General features: G+C 40.4%; 1 protein-coding gene across 7 annotated transcripts in view; it reads right to left on the bottom strand.

Moving 5' to 3' along the window:
* The window catches only part of LOC127629152 (extracellular sulfatase Sulf-2-like), a 242,361-nt gene that overhangs the window by 52,600 nt on the left and 170,516 nt on the right, over nucleotides 1-19,245 (bottom strand). For all 7 annotated transcript variants that reach the window (XM_052106243.1, XM_052106242.1, XM_052106241.1 and 4 more), the window contains one exon: nucleotides 5,123-5,373. In XM_052106243.1, the coding sequence (XP_051962203.1) occupies nucleotides 5,123-5,297 (175 nt within the window). In that variant the 5' untranslated portion in view covers nucleotides 5,298-5,373. The remainder of the gene's footprint in view (nucleotides 1-5,122; nucleotides 5,374-19,245) is intronic.

Below are 19,245 nucleotides of genomic sequence, written 5' to 3'. Positions count from 1 at the left end.
CTCGACGGCGGAGCGGCCCACAGGTACACAGCGATTCCCCCGGTGGATAGGGCTGTTGCGCTCCACCTGTGTCCCGGAAACCCTACCACCTGGCGGGGTCGCCCTGTGCTCCCTTCCAAGGCCTGTAGGACAACATCCTCGCTGACAGCGAAGGCCTACAGCGCCGCCAGACATGCCGCTTCCGCCCTGCACGCCATGGCCCTCCTGCAAGTCCACCAGGCCAAGGCGCTCAAAGAGCTGCACGTGGGTAGCCCTGATCCCGATGTGCTGCAGGAACTGCGCTCAGCGACTGACCTCGCCCTTAGAGCCACGAAGGTCACAGAGCAGTCACTCGGGCAGGCGATGGCCACGCTTCTGGTCCAGGAACGTCATCTGTGGCTGAACTTGGTCGAGATGCGTGAGACCGACAAGATTCGCTTTCTTGACGCCCCAATCTCCCAGTTCGGCCTCTTCGGCGACACCGTCAAGGACTTTACCCAGCAGTTCTCCGCGGTGAAGAAACAGACGGAGGCCATCTCTCATATCCTGCCCACGCCGCAAGGCTGCCACCATGGGCCATGCCCTGTCTGCTTGTCGAGGGCATCCCCCTGCGAAGGAACAACAAGCTGCTCCGCCTCAACCTGGGCCCAGCTCTCAGCCCACGCGTCGAGCACTCTACAGGAAGCAGACGCCCCCCATCTCACGGACCCCCTCGAGGACCCAGAAGGCTCCCAGGCGCTCCTGAGACGGACGACCCAGATGTTAGCTCTGGAGATGGTAAGACCACTCTGTCCCCCGGTGGAGGGCTGGGAGTGCCGGGTACATCAAAAATACTCGTCCCCTTGGTGCCCCTAACACGGAGATTGGATGCGTGGCTCTCACTTCCCAACCCGTCACGCTGACTGGCCCAGACCATCTGACTCGGTTACGCAATTCAGTTTGCCAGGCCCCCGCCCCCCTTCGCGGGCATCCGCTTTACTGCAGTACACAGCGAACAAGCCAAATCCCTGCACGCGGAGAACGCTACTCTTTTACTCAAAGACGCGATACAGCCTGTCCCTCCAACCGAAATGAAGAGGGTTTCTACAGCCCTTACTTCATTGTACCCAAGAAAGGCAGCGGCTTACGACCGATCTTGGACTTGTGAGTTTACAACCGGGCTTTGCTCAAACTCCTGCAGCAGGTGTCCCGATGCGTCATGGTCTCGACCGACGCCTCCAGACTGGGTTGGAGTGCCATGTGCAACGGGCACGCAGCTGTGGGCCATTGGAGAGGGGCCCCACTGCGCTGGCACATGAATTGCCTAGAGTTGCTGACTGTTTTCTTTGCCCTGCGGAAGTTTCTTCTGCTAGTTCGGGACAAACATGTCCTAGTCAGGTCAGACAGCAACACTGCGGTAGCGTACATAAATCGCCAAGGCAGCGTACACTCTTTCCACATGTCACGACTCGCCCGTCGACTCCTCCTATGGACTCAGGTCGCTGCGTGCCACTCACATCCCTGGCTTGCCGAGCGGAGAGTGGAGGCTTCACCCCCAGTCGGTTCAGCTTATTTGGGAACGATTCAGCGAGGCCCAGGTAGATCTTTTTGCCTCCCAAGAGACCTCCTACTGCCCGCTCTGGTATTCCCGAACCGAGGCTCCCCTCGGGGCAGACGCACTGGCACACAGCTGGCCCACGGGGCTGCGCAAATACGCATTTCCCCCAGTGAGCCTTCTTGCACAGGTGCTGTGCAAGGTCAGGGAGGACGAGGAACAAGTCACACTAGTGGCTCCCTATTGGCCCACCCGGGTCTGGTTCTCAGACATCATACTCCTCACGACAGCCTCTCCCTGGCCAATTCCCCTGAGGAAGGACCTTCTTTCTCAGGGGCAGGGCACGCTCTGGCATCCGCATCCAGACCTTTGGAAACTCCATGTCTGGCCCCTGGACGGGACGCGGAAGATCTAGCTGGTCTACCACCTACCGTCGTAGACACGATCAACCAAGCCAGAGCCCCTTCCACCAGGCATCTCTACGCCCTGAAGCTTGTTTGCAATTTGGTGTTCTTCCCGAGCCGAAGACCCACAGAGGTGCACAGTTAGGTCAGTGCTCTTATTCCTGCAAGAGAGGCTGGAGGGGAGGCTGTCCCTTTCCACCCTAAAGGTTTATGTCGCTGCTATCGCTGCCCACGCAGTAGATGGCAAGTCCCTGGGTAAGCATGACTTAATCATCAGGTTCCTAAGAGGCGCCCGGAGGTTAAATCTCTCCCGGCCGAGACTGTTCCCCTCCTGGGACTTCTCGGTAGTCCTCGCGGGCCTCCAGAGAGCTCCCTTTGAGCCGCTAGAATCAGTTGGACTCAGGGCCCTCTCTCTTAAGACTGCCCTGCTGATCACGCTCGCTTCCATCAAGAGGGTCGGGGACCTGCAAGCGTTCTCTGTCAGCGACACTTGCCTGGACTTCGGTCCGGCAGACACACATGTGATACTAAGACCATGACCGGGCTACGTGCCCAAGGTTCCTACCACGCCCTTTAGAGACCAGGTAGTAAACCTGCAAGCGCTACCACGGGAGGAGGCAGACCCATCCCCTTCATTGCTGTGTACCTCCCTGGAAGACATATGAAGAGCAGCGGTTTGGGCGACACCCAACACCTTTACGAGATATTACAATCTCAGGGTTGAGTCAGTATCATCCCGTGTTTTCTCAGGTCCGAGCCAGTAGAACTTGTTAACACGCTGGTCGGGTGAATTGCTTGCATATAGTGCCCTTTCCCTCGGTTGATGTAAAATTGTGTGTTTTTTTCTCCCAAGAGATCCCACTCCTCGGATCCCTGGACGATTCCTCCCTAGCCCTCGTGGGTCCGCAGTTCAGCGGTGGAACTCGCCGACCCAATCCAATGCGGGTACTCAATCTACCCTGTACTGGAATAGGTGCCCCACAGGGTGAGGACTCATATGCGGACTCCCCCTGTGTGTATTTTCCGCGATACGGTCCCCTTACAGAAGTGGACCTGCGTTTTCCTTAGGCAGTCCCCGACTGCCCTCCAGTCGCCGTGCTGTAGCAACTCCCCCTCCCTGAGGCTGGATCTACCACCGTGCCACTCCCACGTGTCGCCTAAAAACACATGTGATGTATTCACCACTTTACCTCCCCTCCGGGCAGGTGTGGTCTCTGCAGGGTCTTTTCCCCCTGAAAGAATAGGAAACTGGCTAAGACCCCTTTCCTCGATGCATGTAAGGGCCCCGGCCATCTATTGCTCTATGCGAGAAACATAGAGAGAAAAGAGGCCCAGCCAGGCTTGGCCCGTTCCCAGGTTGGCAAGCATCGCCTTGTTCCCCTGTCTAGGGTAACCAAAAGGACTCCGACAAATTTTTTGGGGCATTGGGGAAGGGTACGTGCAGTCTGACACAGCTGTTCGTCTTGATACGTAAGATACCTGCCCGCTCTTGTGTCAGCAGAACACGTACACGGCTCAGCGCATGGCGTGATTTAAATTGGACCCCTATTGTCGCTTCTCTGACACAACATCGAAGAGGGCAATAGACAGGGAACATCTAGTTTACGGATGTAACCTCCATTCACGTCGCTGAGACGAGCCGCTGTAGTGGTCGGACCATTTCCGGCTCCTCAGAAAAATCCTGAATGAACTCATAGAATTTCCTCACCTTTATACCCGTATGTCCGGGGGCGGGGTATGCAAATACTAGCTACCAACTTCTCATTGGCCTTTTTTCATAGATCAGAGGTATATTCGGTGCTCAAGAGAGACTCCTAGTGTCGCTTCTCCGACACAACGTCTCGTTCCCTCCAACAGGGAACGGAGGTTACATTCGTAACCTAGACGATGCTATCCCCTAAACCTCACAAAAAACGTTCTGCATTTTTACATAAAAAAAAAAGCATCCTTTAGTATATTTGTTAAGCGATTTGAATTATGGGGACACTAGAAATGTCCTCATAAACCAAATTTATACCAAAATACCCTTGTTATTACCAGTTTGTAACCTAAAAATAAATGTCCTTGCAAACCACACACACACACACACACACACACACACACACACACACACACACACACACACACACACACACACACACACACCTTATTCTGGTAAATATATGGGTTTTGAAATGTTTAAAATACCATTTCAAAATAAGAGTTCCGAAATAAGTATGTGTGTTCTGGGCTTGTTTATTTTTAAAAGTCCAGTGTTATGCACCAAATCTTCATATTTTTTCTAGTTATTACTCACAATTGTTCTGCAACTTCCAGTTCTTCAAACACCAACAAATGTGTATACATTTGTACTTCTCTAAAGCTGTTTGAATGTAAAAGTGTTTATGTTCTAGATGCTATCAATACGTTGATATTGTACACTGAGGTATTAACAAAATGTCAAAAATATATGTACACTACAACCACACACACACCAATATCAACAAATACAAATGAGAACATGTTGGCCATACACTGTGCATAGAAAACTAATATTGTTCAATGCTTTGAGATGCTGGGACTTTCCTTCCTAATTTGCATTACTGTCTGCTGAGAGATGTCTCTTTGTAACTTAACTAACAGAAATAAATATGCTCACATACACACATAAAACTGAATGCTCTTTTAACAGCCCCAATAGATTCCAGCTCACACCTGTAGCCCATTAATCCCCAAACCTTTTGAAATCTTAAAGGATTTGTTAGTTCTGTGGCATAGAAGTGAATTGTGTATTATGGTGTACTCATAAGAGCATGGACTGGAGATTACAGGATTTACTGGGTTTTGTGTGAGTTTATTAGCTAGTGTGAGGGAGAAAGCAGCCAGTTCAGGGTAAGATTCAGTTAATAATCAAGCATTATTAAGCATAATCATCTGTGGTATTGTTTCATGAGCTAGCAAGCAAAAATTATCAGAAGTCTATTTACCTAGAAGTCTAATTTCACCTGACCTATCACAGTCTCTTCAGAAATCCATTACTGACCACTGTTTCACTATCAATCGCACATAAACACAACATGTATGCTCTTTTTTTAAGAAAGTCATCAGATTTATAACCCAAATGCATCAAATGGCATGAAACTGAGAATATAAAGTTTAAAAGAGGTCCTGAGGTCTTGTCATTAATGATCCTTAACATAACTGGCTGTTTTCAATTTCCACTCACCCAGTTCAGTGTCCTGGTCATCGGTGAGGATGAGGATGATATTGGGGCGGATGTTGCGACGGTCTCGCTGGATTCGAGGTTTCAGCCTCTGATTGGACAGGAAGATGGAGGCATGAGCCACAGCAACCATGCCCAACAGCACCAAGAGCCGGGCCGCCAGCCCCTGTGTCGCCATGGCCACTACCTCTGACCCCAACTTATGACCCTTTCAGGCCTTGCACTCACACTATGCTGATCTCACCTTGAGGCACCTGTGGGGATAATGGAAAGTAGATTAGTTTTTAGTTTAATTTTTAAACCTAAGCTGATGAAGTGCAGTGTTTATCTGAACAGCAACAAACTGTTGCACGAATACTACATAATCTTTGCAGAGAGATAACACTTCAGTAGGGACAAAGGTTGATAAATGGACAAGGAGTGTTCCTGCTCTTAATAGTATATATATATATCTTAGGGTTACAGATTTGAACAATCCCCCAATCCTAAATATTAAACTTCAAAATCCAGAAATATTCCCCAATTATAAGAATCATCCAAATATTCTACAATGTATCGGGATATTGGCATTTAGTTGTGTTTGCTGAGGCAAGCATCACAATTACTATTGCTCATGCAGTACTTAACCTCCTAAGACCTGAGCACAACTGCTGTGTGCACTTTTCATTTCCCTTTTGATTTGTAACTAGTACATGCACTAAACATGCATTTTTTTTATTTAATTATTATTTGTTTTAGAGCAAATAGTATTCCTAAAAATGTATGTCTTCACATGAGGATATCGGGCCTAAGTTGTGAAATTTTAAATAATACCAAGCTTGGTATTATTTAAAATTTCACATAAATATATATATATATATATATATATATATATATATATATATATATATATATATATATATATATATTTGTTTGACAGTGCAAAGACAGAACATCGAGATGTTGTTGCCAAAGTAGAAAAAAAAATATATATATATATATATATTAAAAATAAAAAGTCAAATCAAGTCATGAAAAGTCAAAAGTCAAAAACATGAAAAAGTCAATAAACATGATTCATGTTTATCTGTAGGACTGTTGGTTTTTCATGTTTTTGAGACGTCACAGACATTACAGAAGATTTTCTGTAAAGCTGCTTTGGAACAGTGTTTATTGGGAAAAGCACAAATAAAAAACTATACAAATAATAATTATTTGACTTGATTTGGCTTTTATTTTTCAGTATATATCTACTTTGGCAACAACATCTCGATGTTCTCTCTTTGCACTGTGAAACAAACAAGTGATAGCCAGTGCTGAAGCATTTTACCATTCAGAAATTAGCATAAATAATTCTGATTTAAAGTAAAGAAAGTGTAAACGTAGTTCTAGCTGGAAGATCTTGGGCTTCATTCTATCAGGGATCTCAATCACAATACAGCCTCCCCTTTATAAGCCTGCCAGCTGCCTCTCATTGTTCGCATGCTTCTGTGCTTTTAACCCCCCACCCCATCTCCACAAGTTTATGTCCCGTCCTGGGTGGGAATAAGCTAAGCTCCCCTGCCGTCTTCGCCTACGGCAGAATCTGACGGTTCAAGCAGCATCAAAGGACTGGGCTCACACCAAATTATAGAAGTAACTTTTCATTCTTATTAATTCCATTAATGTCTTTCTGATAGAAATAGCCAGCATACTGCCAATAACTGCCAACCATTTTAAAATAATATTTTGCATTATAAATTCTTAATCTACAGTAAGTACTGATTTTCATAGTCCCATGTCTGCCAAACATGTTGAGTGGTCCAAACATCACCTGCAGCCTAAAACTGAACTTCTGGTCAGATTTTGGAGTGAATGCACTTAGCTGCATAGAAAGTTATAGGATGCACCCTTGATCCCTATTTAGTGATTGACTTAACCTCCAGTGTGCTGTCTGTCTGCACTGGTCTCAGAACAGTTCAAAATGCACCTTATTTTCCTTCTATCTCCATATAAAGCCTCAGGAAGCAACATTTGCAGCTTTTGGATAAACCCTTCGATTATCAATGTGTTAATGCACAGTGAATATAGGTTATTCAGAAAAATAGCCCTTTAGTCCACGTCAGTGGTCATAGTGCTTAACAGTGTGCCGTTTCAAGATAAATCACTTTATCAGATGCAACTAGAGACTAATCTTTTGACTGAAGCAGGTTTCAATGTAAAAAACATAATTAGGTTTCTTACCAGTCAAAGTTTTGTTGGTGATTCACTCAAAGACAAAATTAGCACCATGTTGTTTTGTCACATGAATCAGTGTGTCAAAAGTTTAACCCTTTACTGACAGCCCAGACTGTCCTGAGCTGAGATCAGTTGGTTTAAATGATACTAAACTACGCATAGCGTAAAGCAAGACAAAATATCCAGTCTACGCAGAAGGTTGCGGGGTTGCACAAGGTTAAATTAAGTGTATGAACAAACCCCTAACTCAGTTCAACACACAACTCGCCCCACACTGTTTGCACTACAGACATGAATGATAACTCAAATAGTTGAAGAGGTATTACTTTAGAATCTGAAGTTTGATTTTCATCTGAGAGGATGATAAAACAGGAAGACAAATCCAATAGACTTTCATTGAAAGAGGGACCCAAAGCAAATGTAGGGACCAGAATATCACAAAGACTTAAATAAGAAAGCAGACAACTAACAAAAACCTAGAACACCCTAGCATTGTGGCATGACTGTTGCAGTATCAAACACATTATCTTTCAAATGTAGTACACTGTAAATAACTAAATATTTAGAAATTACACTGATATACTCTACAGTAGTGATTTCCTTGGCATTTGGCACAAGTGACGTCAACCCCCTGACCTTCTGTCATTAGAGATGTGTTAATCTCCCTGTGTTTGAATTATGGTTACCAAATAATCTGAACCCATTACATTAGGATCATCTGGGGTGACTATGCGCACGCATATACGCACACACGCACACACATGCACACACACACTAGGGTGTCTAGGATAAGGCTTTTATTGAGGCACAATGCTGTTTCATGCCCTGTAAGCATCTCTTGAGCATGAATAATTTAATAGGATGGAATCCCCTTTTCAGTTGCTAATCTGTGCTTGAAAATAAAATCCCACCCACTGCTACCCACCATGAGCTAAATACACACACACAGTTGGATCTAATCTAAAACCAGTGGGGTTAAACAGGAAAGGATAATCACACAAAGGAGAGTCCGAGAGTGATAACCAGAGGAACAGAGAGAAATCAGGCTGAGTTGAAGAGGTGCAGTGCAAGGTGGAGAACGTGAGGATGTCACGGCTTTGAGAAACTTTTCAAAGCTCTGATTCAAAAGACAAACCCATGCAGAGAACATCACTTTTACAGAATTATCATAAAACAGTGACTCTTTAATACTGTAATACTCCTTATTGTGATATTTCAGCTTTTGTATCAAAGCAGCTTGTGTAGCTTCTTTAGCAGTTTTCTACAAAGCGTTATGTGTGCGAGACTGTTGCTGACTTGATGCACAGATAAAGTGATAGTCATGCTGTCATACATTTCACAACATACTGACAATTTTAAGCAAAACATTCACTTTTACATGCAAGTAATCATGCCTCTTGACTCATAAGTAAATTCCATAATAAAAGTATTTTCCTACTATCGGAGCAATTCAAGCATTAAGGACATGTAACTTCATGTTTTTATGAGCCGTGTCAGCAGGGGGCAGTCTGCGCACTTCAACAAACCTCATAGTTATCGCAGCCACAGAATAAGAGCCGCTCACACATGACAGCTTCTTCACAGCTGGACAAAATAACAGAATGTAGGGATGTTGGACCCGATTTCCAAATTTCAACTACTTTTAACTTAACACAGCATCCTAAAAATGCATATTTAAAATGCTGAAAACCAGTGAGACACACACAAAAGCGTCCATCTAACTCATATGTACATAGACCAACAATTAAAAATAGCAATGGTGGAACAAAGAAGATGTCCTGTGAGAACATTGCAAAATTGATTGCGGTCTACTTTAGGTTTATGTTCAATGAAATGGGAATAAAACAAACAATATATTGACTTCTTAAGCCACTTTTTTGCATTTTCTAATCCAGGGGTTTTCAAACTGGGGACCGCTGTTTTTTAACTGCTATCAGTCTCGCTTCTGCCTCTCACAACAGTCTGTGATGTTAGTGAGCTAGCATACAGAAATGATCAGCCATAAAGTTTCACTCATAATATCAACTCTTTTATTATTATAGGTGGTGTCAACAGATGACAGACCAAATCACAAGCACCAAAGCCCTTCTGAAGTCTGTTTTTTTCTCAACTGACCAATCAGTTTCACTTTCGAGCACGTGCTGAAATACAGAGCTGCAGTAATTTGAGAATCGCATGTCTTGTATGTGCGCCACTTTGAAAGATGGAAAATGCATTTGGAGACTGTATACAGAGGTAGGATGAAAATCAGATGTCTTTCAACTGTTCTGAGACCCGTATCAATAAAAGTTCCATTCATTCAACAGCGCTGTCTGTTCAAAGCCATTAAGATTAGGCAGCAAGTAAGCTGAATAACTTTGTATGCAGCACAGAGTTACAGCAGTTCTGTCACAACTGGTGTGGAAGCAGGCGAAGGCAGACGGGTGGTTTGGATCCACATGCGGTTTATTTACAAAAAATAACAAGAAAGCAAACACAAAGAAAAGTCCACGATGGGAAAAATTAACTCTAACACAAAAGAACAAAAAAGAACAAAAAAGAACAAAAAAGAACACACAGCTGGTAGAAAATCCCCGAAGGGCTGGAAACATGGGCAAAGGCATGACATGAAACGATACTTACCACATACAACGATCGACAGTGACTAAACAAAGAACCAGGGTTTAAATACACAGACACAATGAAGACTGAACGAGACACAGGTGAGAACAATGATTAGTGTAGGCAGTGAGGGAGGCCGGGAATTGTGGGAATTGTAGTTTTTAGACAAGGACAGTGAAACACGGGGCGGACAACAAGGAAAACATGACATGGAGCGTGATCAGTGACGAGTGAAACAGAAAACACGGGGCAGACAACACGGGATCGTGACAAGTTCTGTGTTTGATCGACATGAATTTTCATCTCATGCTCGAATTATGTATTATGCACAGACGTTAAGAACAGCTCTGCTCTGAGATCGGTTCGGTTCGTGCACTGTTAACGTGCGCTGATGACATTAAAAAGCGCTCCAGATTTACTTCAATAGCATAATTTCAAGTATGTTTGGACATTAATAGTGCTTTAAAAAATCTAAAATACACTCATGGCACTGCGGTTTTGTGGACCGAGGAGGAGATGGGAGCATTTTCCCATGTTATGAAGGAGCACCAGAGCCTGTCAAAGCTGTTGTCAACAGAAACAACACACACACACACACACACACACACTTTCTTCATTTTTTTTTCTCGTCAAAATAATGGCAAGGAAATGGATAGCGTTTCCACCTGCTAAATTATTACAGAAATATATTTCTATTGTTTACTGCAATAACAACAATAATAATAATAATGACGACATTAATAATAATGCATTATCTTTTAGAGAACTTATGTGTGAAAGCCTAAAGACATACTTTAATAATAACTAGTAACTAGTGAAACTACTAGTTTGTAGTTTTTACACCTTGTCCAACATGAGAGCTGCGGCTTATTGTAATTTAATGTTTATTTTATTATAGAAATGATAGAGTAGTGGCAACAGTATTTTTGTCCAAATCGTGCAGCCCTATAATGGAATAAATAAATAAATAAAAAAATCTCAAAAATCGTGATTAAAACTAAGCAAAAAAAAAAAATAAAGAAATCATGATTATCAATTTAACCATTATCGTGGATCATCATATTTGGGGGTCCTTGGCATCAAAAAGTTTAAAAACCCCTGGTCTAATCAATGCTTTAGATGTCTGCCACAATAATGCAACATATATATATATATACTGCGGTTCAATACCAGTCATGAAATGATGTTGCTTCAGAAAATGTGCTTTTTCATTTTGCTCCTGCATTATGAAACACTATTGGTTAACTTCAGGCATTGATAAGTTAAGAAAGTCGTATATATTTTGAAACACTAATGGTTACGTTTAGGCATTGATTTGTTAAAGATGTCTTTTTTAAAGTATATTTGAAAAACTACTGGTTAGGTTCAGGCAAACATTTTAGGTTATGAGGCTACGTTTACATTTTTTTCTATCTAAAATTCATCATAAATCCGTGTCTGAATACGACACCATCTTACTTGCTTTTTTCACTGTAAAACTGCAGCCAAACATGTTATACAGCATGTAAATGTTTAATTACGAAAATGTTTCATGTAAATTTCATGAGACCAGGCTGGTATATATATATATATATATATATATATATATATATATATAGTACATTTCTAAGCAAATATTGATATGCAATTTATTATATTAATTATTAAAATTATTAAAAAGCCCTACTAATTTGTGAACTTCCTGCAGTCCAATTTAATTCCCTATCCACACTAGTATAGCAGTACACACAGCCTCATTTGTTTGTAAATTAGGCGTATTATACATTGCACCTTATTCACAAAAGTCAGTGCTATTTGCCTGCTGCAATTAATGCTGCACTTTTACCACTTATGGAAAAATATTTTTCCAGGCAGTAAATGGAATTGTATTTTATAGTGATGGTTGTGTACATTTTCTAGTGATCATGGCAGCAGAAACTCATCAAATGTGCCTAAGCTGCAGTGGCGTAGTGATCCTGTACAGTCCCAGTAAAGTATAGAATTGAGTAATACAAACAGGGTTTTGCATGAATAGTTTAAGTGTGTTTGCACCATTACCGGATCTGCATAATTCCTTTAATAAATCATGTGCTAAATCAATGCATATAATGATGCTATAAGCACACGCAATTCCCGTTGAATCCCCCTTGGTTAATTGGTTTGCACACTTGCACACATTGAGCCGTGGATCAAATACAGCTTGTGACACTTCTTAATCCCTTTCTACATGTCATTTATGTTCTCACTTTGATATCAATAAAAATAAAATACATTCTTGTTCAGTCATTTAGAGAGTCTGTAAAATAAGTGTTCTTCTGCAAACAACAGCACACAGATGCCAATCTGTACTTAAACTGCCAAAACAAACTCATGAAATAGACTGATCTAACAGCTTTGCTGCATTGACATGCAGATGGCAGTCTTGAATTTAGTTCTTTAATTACTCTTCAACACAGAACTACAGATTGTATTTTCAAAAGCTAAGCTACTCACATTTACACAAGGAGAACAAATGATCTCTATTAATTTGATTCAATGAGGTTAATAACCCATTAATCATCTCTACATATCAACCAGTATATCTGCATACATATATTAACCATTCAAATTGACACTTGTTATGTGTCTGCTTGTTTAATTGCCAGCAGAGAGTTTAGAATCAGGTAATCTGACAGTATTCTCATGCCAAAACCATTTTATGCCTCCCGGAAAGCATTTAAAAAGAAGAATGATAAAATAGAAAGACAGAAGTGTTAGAGAGTAGAGCAAATAGACACGGGTCTCTAAGGAAATGCAACACAAACACTTTTAAATCCTCAGAGTCACTATGAAACTCATGAAAAAGCAACAACAACAACTATGAATCCACATCCTGAAAAGCCAGCTAACATTAATGCAATCTAATACAATTCACACAACATATTTTTCCTGTCAAATAAAATAAACTGATGCAGAACGTGCTAAATAATGTGATTCTCCACAACACCAATAGCGTATTGATGAGATTTCTTTGTGATGAAAAACTCTCTGGTGCACTGCATGTCATTCTATTGCAACGATTGGAAAGACCCTTCAGCACTGTGAGAAAAATGGACAGCAGAGAAGGAAATAATTTATTTCTTACTGTTATATTTATGGAAAGTCACACTGACATTTGGCAGGTTGGAGCCTGGTCATCAATTTCAGTATAACAACAACAACAACAACAACTTACATTTATATAGCTCTTTTCTAGAAGTCCAGCTTTAACTCAAAGCGCTCCACATGGTATAGGGGGAATCTCCTCAACCACCACCAGTGTGCAGCATCCACCTGGATGATGCGACGGCAGCCATAGTGCGCCAGAACGCCCACCACACACCAGCTATTGGTGGAGAGGAGATGGTAGAGTGATGTAGCCAATTCAGGGATGGAGATTATTAGGAGGCCATGATAGATAGGGGCCAATGGGGGGAATTTGGCTAGGACACCGGGGTTAAACCCCTACTCTTTACGAGAAAGTGCCCTAGGGATTTTTAATGACCACAGAGAGTCAGGACCTCGGTTTAACGTCCCATCCGAAAGATGGTATAATACAATTACACTCAGAAAGATACCATTATATATGAATGGATTCTGGGCAATCATGAAGCACATGATCAAGTGAAATAGTTAGCTTGTCTTAAGTCATTACGATTTTTCCTTTTCTGCTCTGTGAGGACTGTCACTCTTTTTATACCGCATGGATGATTTAAGCGCAAATAACTTCCCGTTGCAAACAGTTGGCTTGACTGACCCTTAAACATTTATTTGGAGTTATCTGCCTCTTTTTTCTCTTTTATAATACAGCAAGAAAAGAATCTGAGGAGGTCCTCAAGACACTTGAATCTAAGAAGATCCTCAAGTTCTAATGTTATTTCAGAGCAGACACATCTGATATCTCTTTTTCAGACCTTATTTAAGATTACTATTTTTGAGTATAGCTAAATGAATGCTGGAGTTATTGCTTAGCCCATTACACAATCACATATACTCTCATTCCCTTGGATATTTCTCTGTCCGAAACACAATATATGGATAGCCCAACTCATAACCAGCAGAGAGCGAGATGGAGAGCCACTTCTCTACTGACAGTCCACACGAGGACAGTAAAGACAGGGGCTACACTATAAAAAGAACAGGATATATGGAACACTGCCATCAATGACGAAACAGTCAGTACAATGGCCAAAAGCTGTTGAGGGTGGTGGAATTAAAAGATATATTTAAAATAAGTAAAAAACAAAAAAGGTGCAATCTGCTTTGCTTCTTTTTAAACCATATTTCAAACTGAATTGAGTCTGTATATGGATTTTAATGTAAATTTGAATTTGACTTGAATTTAAATTTGAATTAACTTATTTGAATTCAAATTTGAATTTGAAAATGGATTGAAATTTTTATTTTTTTTAACAGTTTTAAGATGCTATTTTAGATGCTATTAGAGTACAAACCGAAAGTTTAAATAAAGAGAGAACACATCACTCCCAACAAAAACAAACTTCCTTGCCTCAAGTGAGCAGAATCTGGGTTAATGTCCAGTCCCTCAACAGAGGCAAAAAACACCAACTTGACTTCCAGGAAAACACCTCTCCCGCACTCATCCCACACTCTTCTAAACCCCTTTTTCTTTTTTGCTTCCCTACCATCTTGCATAGCATCCCTCTCTCTATCTGTTTCAAATACCACTCTCTCTCACTATCTCATTCCCTCCATTCTGTGAGTACCTCATGGTGTCGATGTCAGATGCCTCTGTCTCGCTCAGCACAGCTGCTCATACCACATGGAGGAAGAAATATCCAGATATCAAGTATAAAAGCTACGGGACCATCTTAATGCAATCCTTGATATAAGATACAGTGATAACACTCCTCTCCTCTCTTAAATACACCACACTCAGTCATCTGTCTCTGTAGGTCACAGCGCTGTAGCTATATCCCTCCCTCTCTGTTTCTTTCTCATGGTTGCAGTCGCTCATGTGCACTCCTCTTTCCTCACATTGCTTCTCCCCCCTCCCAGGCTCTCTCTCTCTCTCTCTCTCTCTCCTCTCTAATTCCATTCCCACTTAGGTAGTAGCCTCTTAGGATTGATGTATTCTAACCTTGAGCTTTACTGGTTTCAGTTTATTGTCCCTCTCCCCCTGTCCTGTCTACCATCTCCCAGTAAGAGTTAAAGGAGCATCACACCGTAACAAAACTGAGGATGAGGGGCCAATCTGTGTCCTGTTTATGCTTCGCCAACCACACTGCTCTGCATACGAGCACATTCTTTTACATTGTATATTAACAAGCACCTCAAATGAAAGTCCCCTGCTATTTATAATTGCATTACATTTACATGAATTTTAAATGAAAGCCCGCTACATTTAAATTGAGATCAATCACCATTAGTGTATAATTCAGCTACCTTGTGAAGACAAAACACAAATTTATGTTGCATTTAAGAACAGATTTGTAGCAGATCCAAATAATCTTTTCCACTTTTGAAATGTAATTGAGTTGTTTGTCCAAACCTGTTGTTTTTTTCTCACTCAGTAAAGCTATTTGGGGAGTTGATGCATACGCATAACATGTCTATGGGCTGTTTTTTTTAATCACTTAAAACTTAGGTTTCAATTTCTATAAATGTCTGAGATCATTTAGATAAACTACACATTTTAATGCTTGCACTACAGATTTACACATGTATTCCAACGTGATAAGCTTTCATAGTAGCTCACTTGATAGAGTGTTGTACTTTGGAGTATGACATTCAAGATCCTGCAAGCTGACATCTGAGATAAAAGTGTCATAGAAGCAACACAAAATGACGTGGTCGCTTTAGAAAATGTTATTTTCATTCTTACTTTTGTTTTTGGACACGGTTAGGTTTAGGTTTTGGTTAGGGGTAAGAATGCCTGCTTTATTAACCTCTTATTTGCTTTTAGGACACTATTGGTTAGGTTTAGGTGGAAGTTTTAGGTTACGGAGAGTACATTTTACTTATTAAAACCATCTAATATTCACATTAAAATCCTTGTCAGATTACAACACAATTTCACTCACTTTTGTCGCCCCAATCTGGACATTTCACAAGGAAACTTCAAACGAAGTTTGAAATTACAGGAACGTAATTTAAAGGAAAGTTTTGCAAAAGTGTTGCCATGGTCACGTAATGTTCATGAGGTCAGGTTGTGTATTTCATGTCAACAACCCATTTACCCCAAGCCAGATACTGCCTTTCATTAACAGGAGATAAATGTGTTGTAAAGCGGTTTGGGTAAAAGACCTCCAAACAAGATAAAACCCAGATAACAAGAATTTCTGTGTGTGGAGACTCTGATGGACTGTGGCCGTCTGGGGCAGAGGTGTATTGATTTAACACACAAACACACACACACACACACACACACACACACACACACACACACACACACACACACACACACACACACGCAAAACTATGACCACATTGCCAACTGGAATTTTCAACATAACACTTAGGTATTCACGTCTAATCCCACAACTATTCTGCAATGTATTTCCAAAGAGCACGCTACAGTTCCCACTGTGAGAAGTTTAACAGACCGTGTATTTGTTATTTTCAGAGAGACTGAAACAGAAAAAAAAATAAAAAGAGGAACTGTCAAATTGTCTGGACTATCTTTTTAATTAACTTTGTCCATTTGCTCTCCTTATCGTGCTACATTAAGAACTGCCACCCAGACAGTCTGAGTATGTGTGTGTGTTTAAACCCAAAACACACTTATGAATAATACACTGCTTCTTAATAAGCACAACAAAAAGACAATGTCACTGGATCCACATTTGCACACAGTGAAGAGAGACACATCAAATGAAGGAGATATACTAATGTTTCATGTGAGGATAAATATGTGTATTTCTACATTTTGTATTTTAATTTATATTAAGTATTGAGTGCTAATGTAATTTCATAATTTTAAACATAAAATAGATATTCACCAAGCCCCAGATATTTCATAAAATACACTTCACTGCCACAATAAAGCAAAAAAAAAAAAAAAAAAGAACAATTAAACTAAAGTAATGGCCTACAATTTATCACAAATCTATATTTACAGGGTGACACTAATTAACAGCAGTGACTTGACAAAACGGCTGATTCACCTCTCAGTGTAAAAACACTGTCTAACTATCTCATGCTCAGTTCTGTTAAGGCTTGAGCTAAATAGTGTAGTGAGAGACTATCTATTTCAGTCCAGTTTATCACTGTGACGAACACGAATGGCTTGTATTACAGTTTTTTTTTATTGGATACATTGGTGACTGAAACAATTCACCAATTCATCAATTCCTCTTGCTAATGTGCCAGAAACATATACCCATTCTGCAAAATGGTTAACACTTTTTACGGTCACACACAATTCGCAGTTCTCATGCATTCTGTTAGAAAATCTCTTCACACAACTTTCAGAAGTTCATCACAGTTGTCATTGTGAATACACCTGCTCCAAATCTAAAACCAATGGAGTCAAACAAACAAAAATCAATGAGATAATGCGGCAAACACATCTCGCCTGTGCAAACACAATCAACCATAATTTACTGTCTCAAATACATGTCAAACAATTGCTCATTGAAACATCAATAACATGGACCAACAAAGAGCATGAGGAGGTAAAGAAAGATAAAGATGCAGAAATATATCAAATGAGATCAAATGAGTAGAAGATCAACCATGGTATGAGCTTTAGGAAAGCTAGACAGAGAGTGCTGCCACATCTAAATTGTAATAATGTAGCTAGAATAATTAAGACATTTTTAACTGAGAACAGGTAAGTTGTTGGTTACACAGATACATATTACAGTATTTTATATTTGCACAATACATCACTTTCCTATGTATGGGAAACTTTTCGCCTCTATAGAATTGAGAGAAGAACATAACATTTTGAAAAAAATATACCTAATTTCGCTCGTTCACGTCAAATCAATAAGCTCAAATTGTCAATATGGTGTTGGCCAATACTGTAATGATTTCACAATCATTTTGGCTACCTTTTTTTTTTACAGTACATGGCCATGTTTTTCTTTCAAAAGATGACATTAAATACATTGAGAATTGAGTATGCAGTAAATACAGTACATTGAGAAATAAAAGGTCTGTTTCTGAAGTGTCAGACAATGGTTTTCTGTTGTTGTTTTTGTAATCTGAGTAAACATTTTTTGAATAAAATGTAATCTTTTGCAGCTCAGCACGTAAACTGATGCTTAGTGTGTGTAACATAAATGCTTTGTGAGTGTGATTCTGAATGGATAATTTAGTTTTGACTGCTGTGGGTAAAATTTTCAGCAAATTGTGAGTTTTTTACATGTGTGTGTAAGACTTTGGAAATGTGGTATTTTATAATGGGCTTTGTGTATGTAGTTTGAGGAAATGGGTCAATAATTCTGTGAAATGTGTATATCCACTAATAACAATAAAAAACAACAACAACTGTAAATACGGGTATTGTAATTTTTCTGAATCGCTAAAACACATTTATTTAAACAGTCACCCCTTTTCTACAACTTTAAACACAAATACAAACCTTCAAACTACATTAAAAAAAAACCTGACTCTTCTGGCAAAAGCAAACAATCTTACCAAATCATTTAATCTGTGCTCAAAATTAAACAAACAGTGCTTTGAGATCATACACACAGCCAGTCAATGTATAAACACTACAGAGCATTCTTTAGACACTACATCAGAAAATGGAGAACACAGCATCCAGGGCATGTAGTTAAAGTAATTGTATTTAATTGTATATAGTATGCACATTTTGCAATTACTGTCAAAAAAGTATAATGATCACAACTTACAGTAGTACAGTGAATATATTGTATACTACGTACTGCAAGTAATACAGTATTGAATGTCTCTATATTCAACACTTGCATACTGGAAAAATACAGTAGACTACCTGCAAAACCCCAAAGAACAACGAACACTCTAAATGAAAAACACATTATAGTACACTTACTGAAAAATGTTGTGCAACTGCAAAAATCAAAGTCAATGAGAGATTCATTCTACCTCAGCATCATGTTTTCACATCATTAGAAACAAGTGTGTAAACGATGACAACTGTGTTGTAGTTGTGTTAAACCTTTGCTGCCCTTGTTTACCATTTTCAACAAGTGCATCACAGTGCGAAATGTGTTTTAATGAATGAGAATGTGTTTAGAGTTTTAAAAAGCATGATTGATTTGACAAATGGATTTAGGCCACTGAGCATTTGGTTCAGAGAATGGGGTTTAGTGTTTTAACAATTTAGAAAAACTGTAAAAAAAGAGTCCTTGATGATAACATCAATTAATCTTTCTTCA

Source organism: Xyrauchen texanus, chromosome 35 (genome assembly GCF_025860055.1).
Source record: "Xyrauchen texanus isolate HMW12.3.18 chromosome 35, RBS_HiC_50CHRs, whole genome shotgun sequence".
NCBI classification, from domain to species: domain Eukaryota; kingdom Metazoa; phylum Chordata; class Actinopteri; order Cypriniformes; family Catostomidae; genus Xyrauchen; species Xyrauchen texanus.
This window is presented reverse-complemented; position numbering and strand designations above follow the sequence as displayed.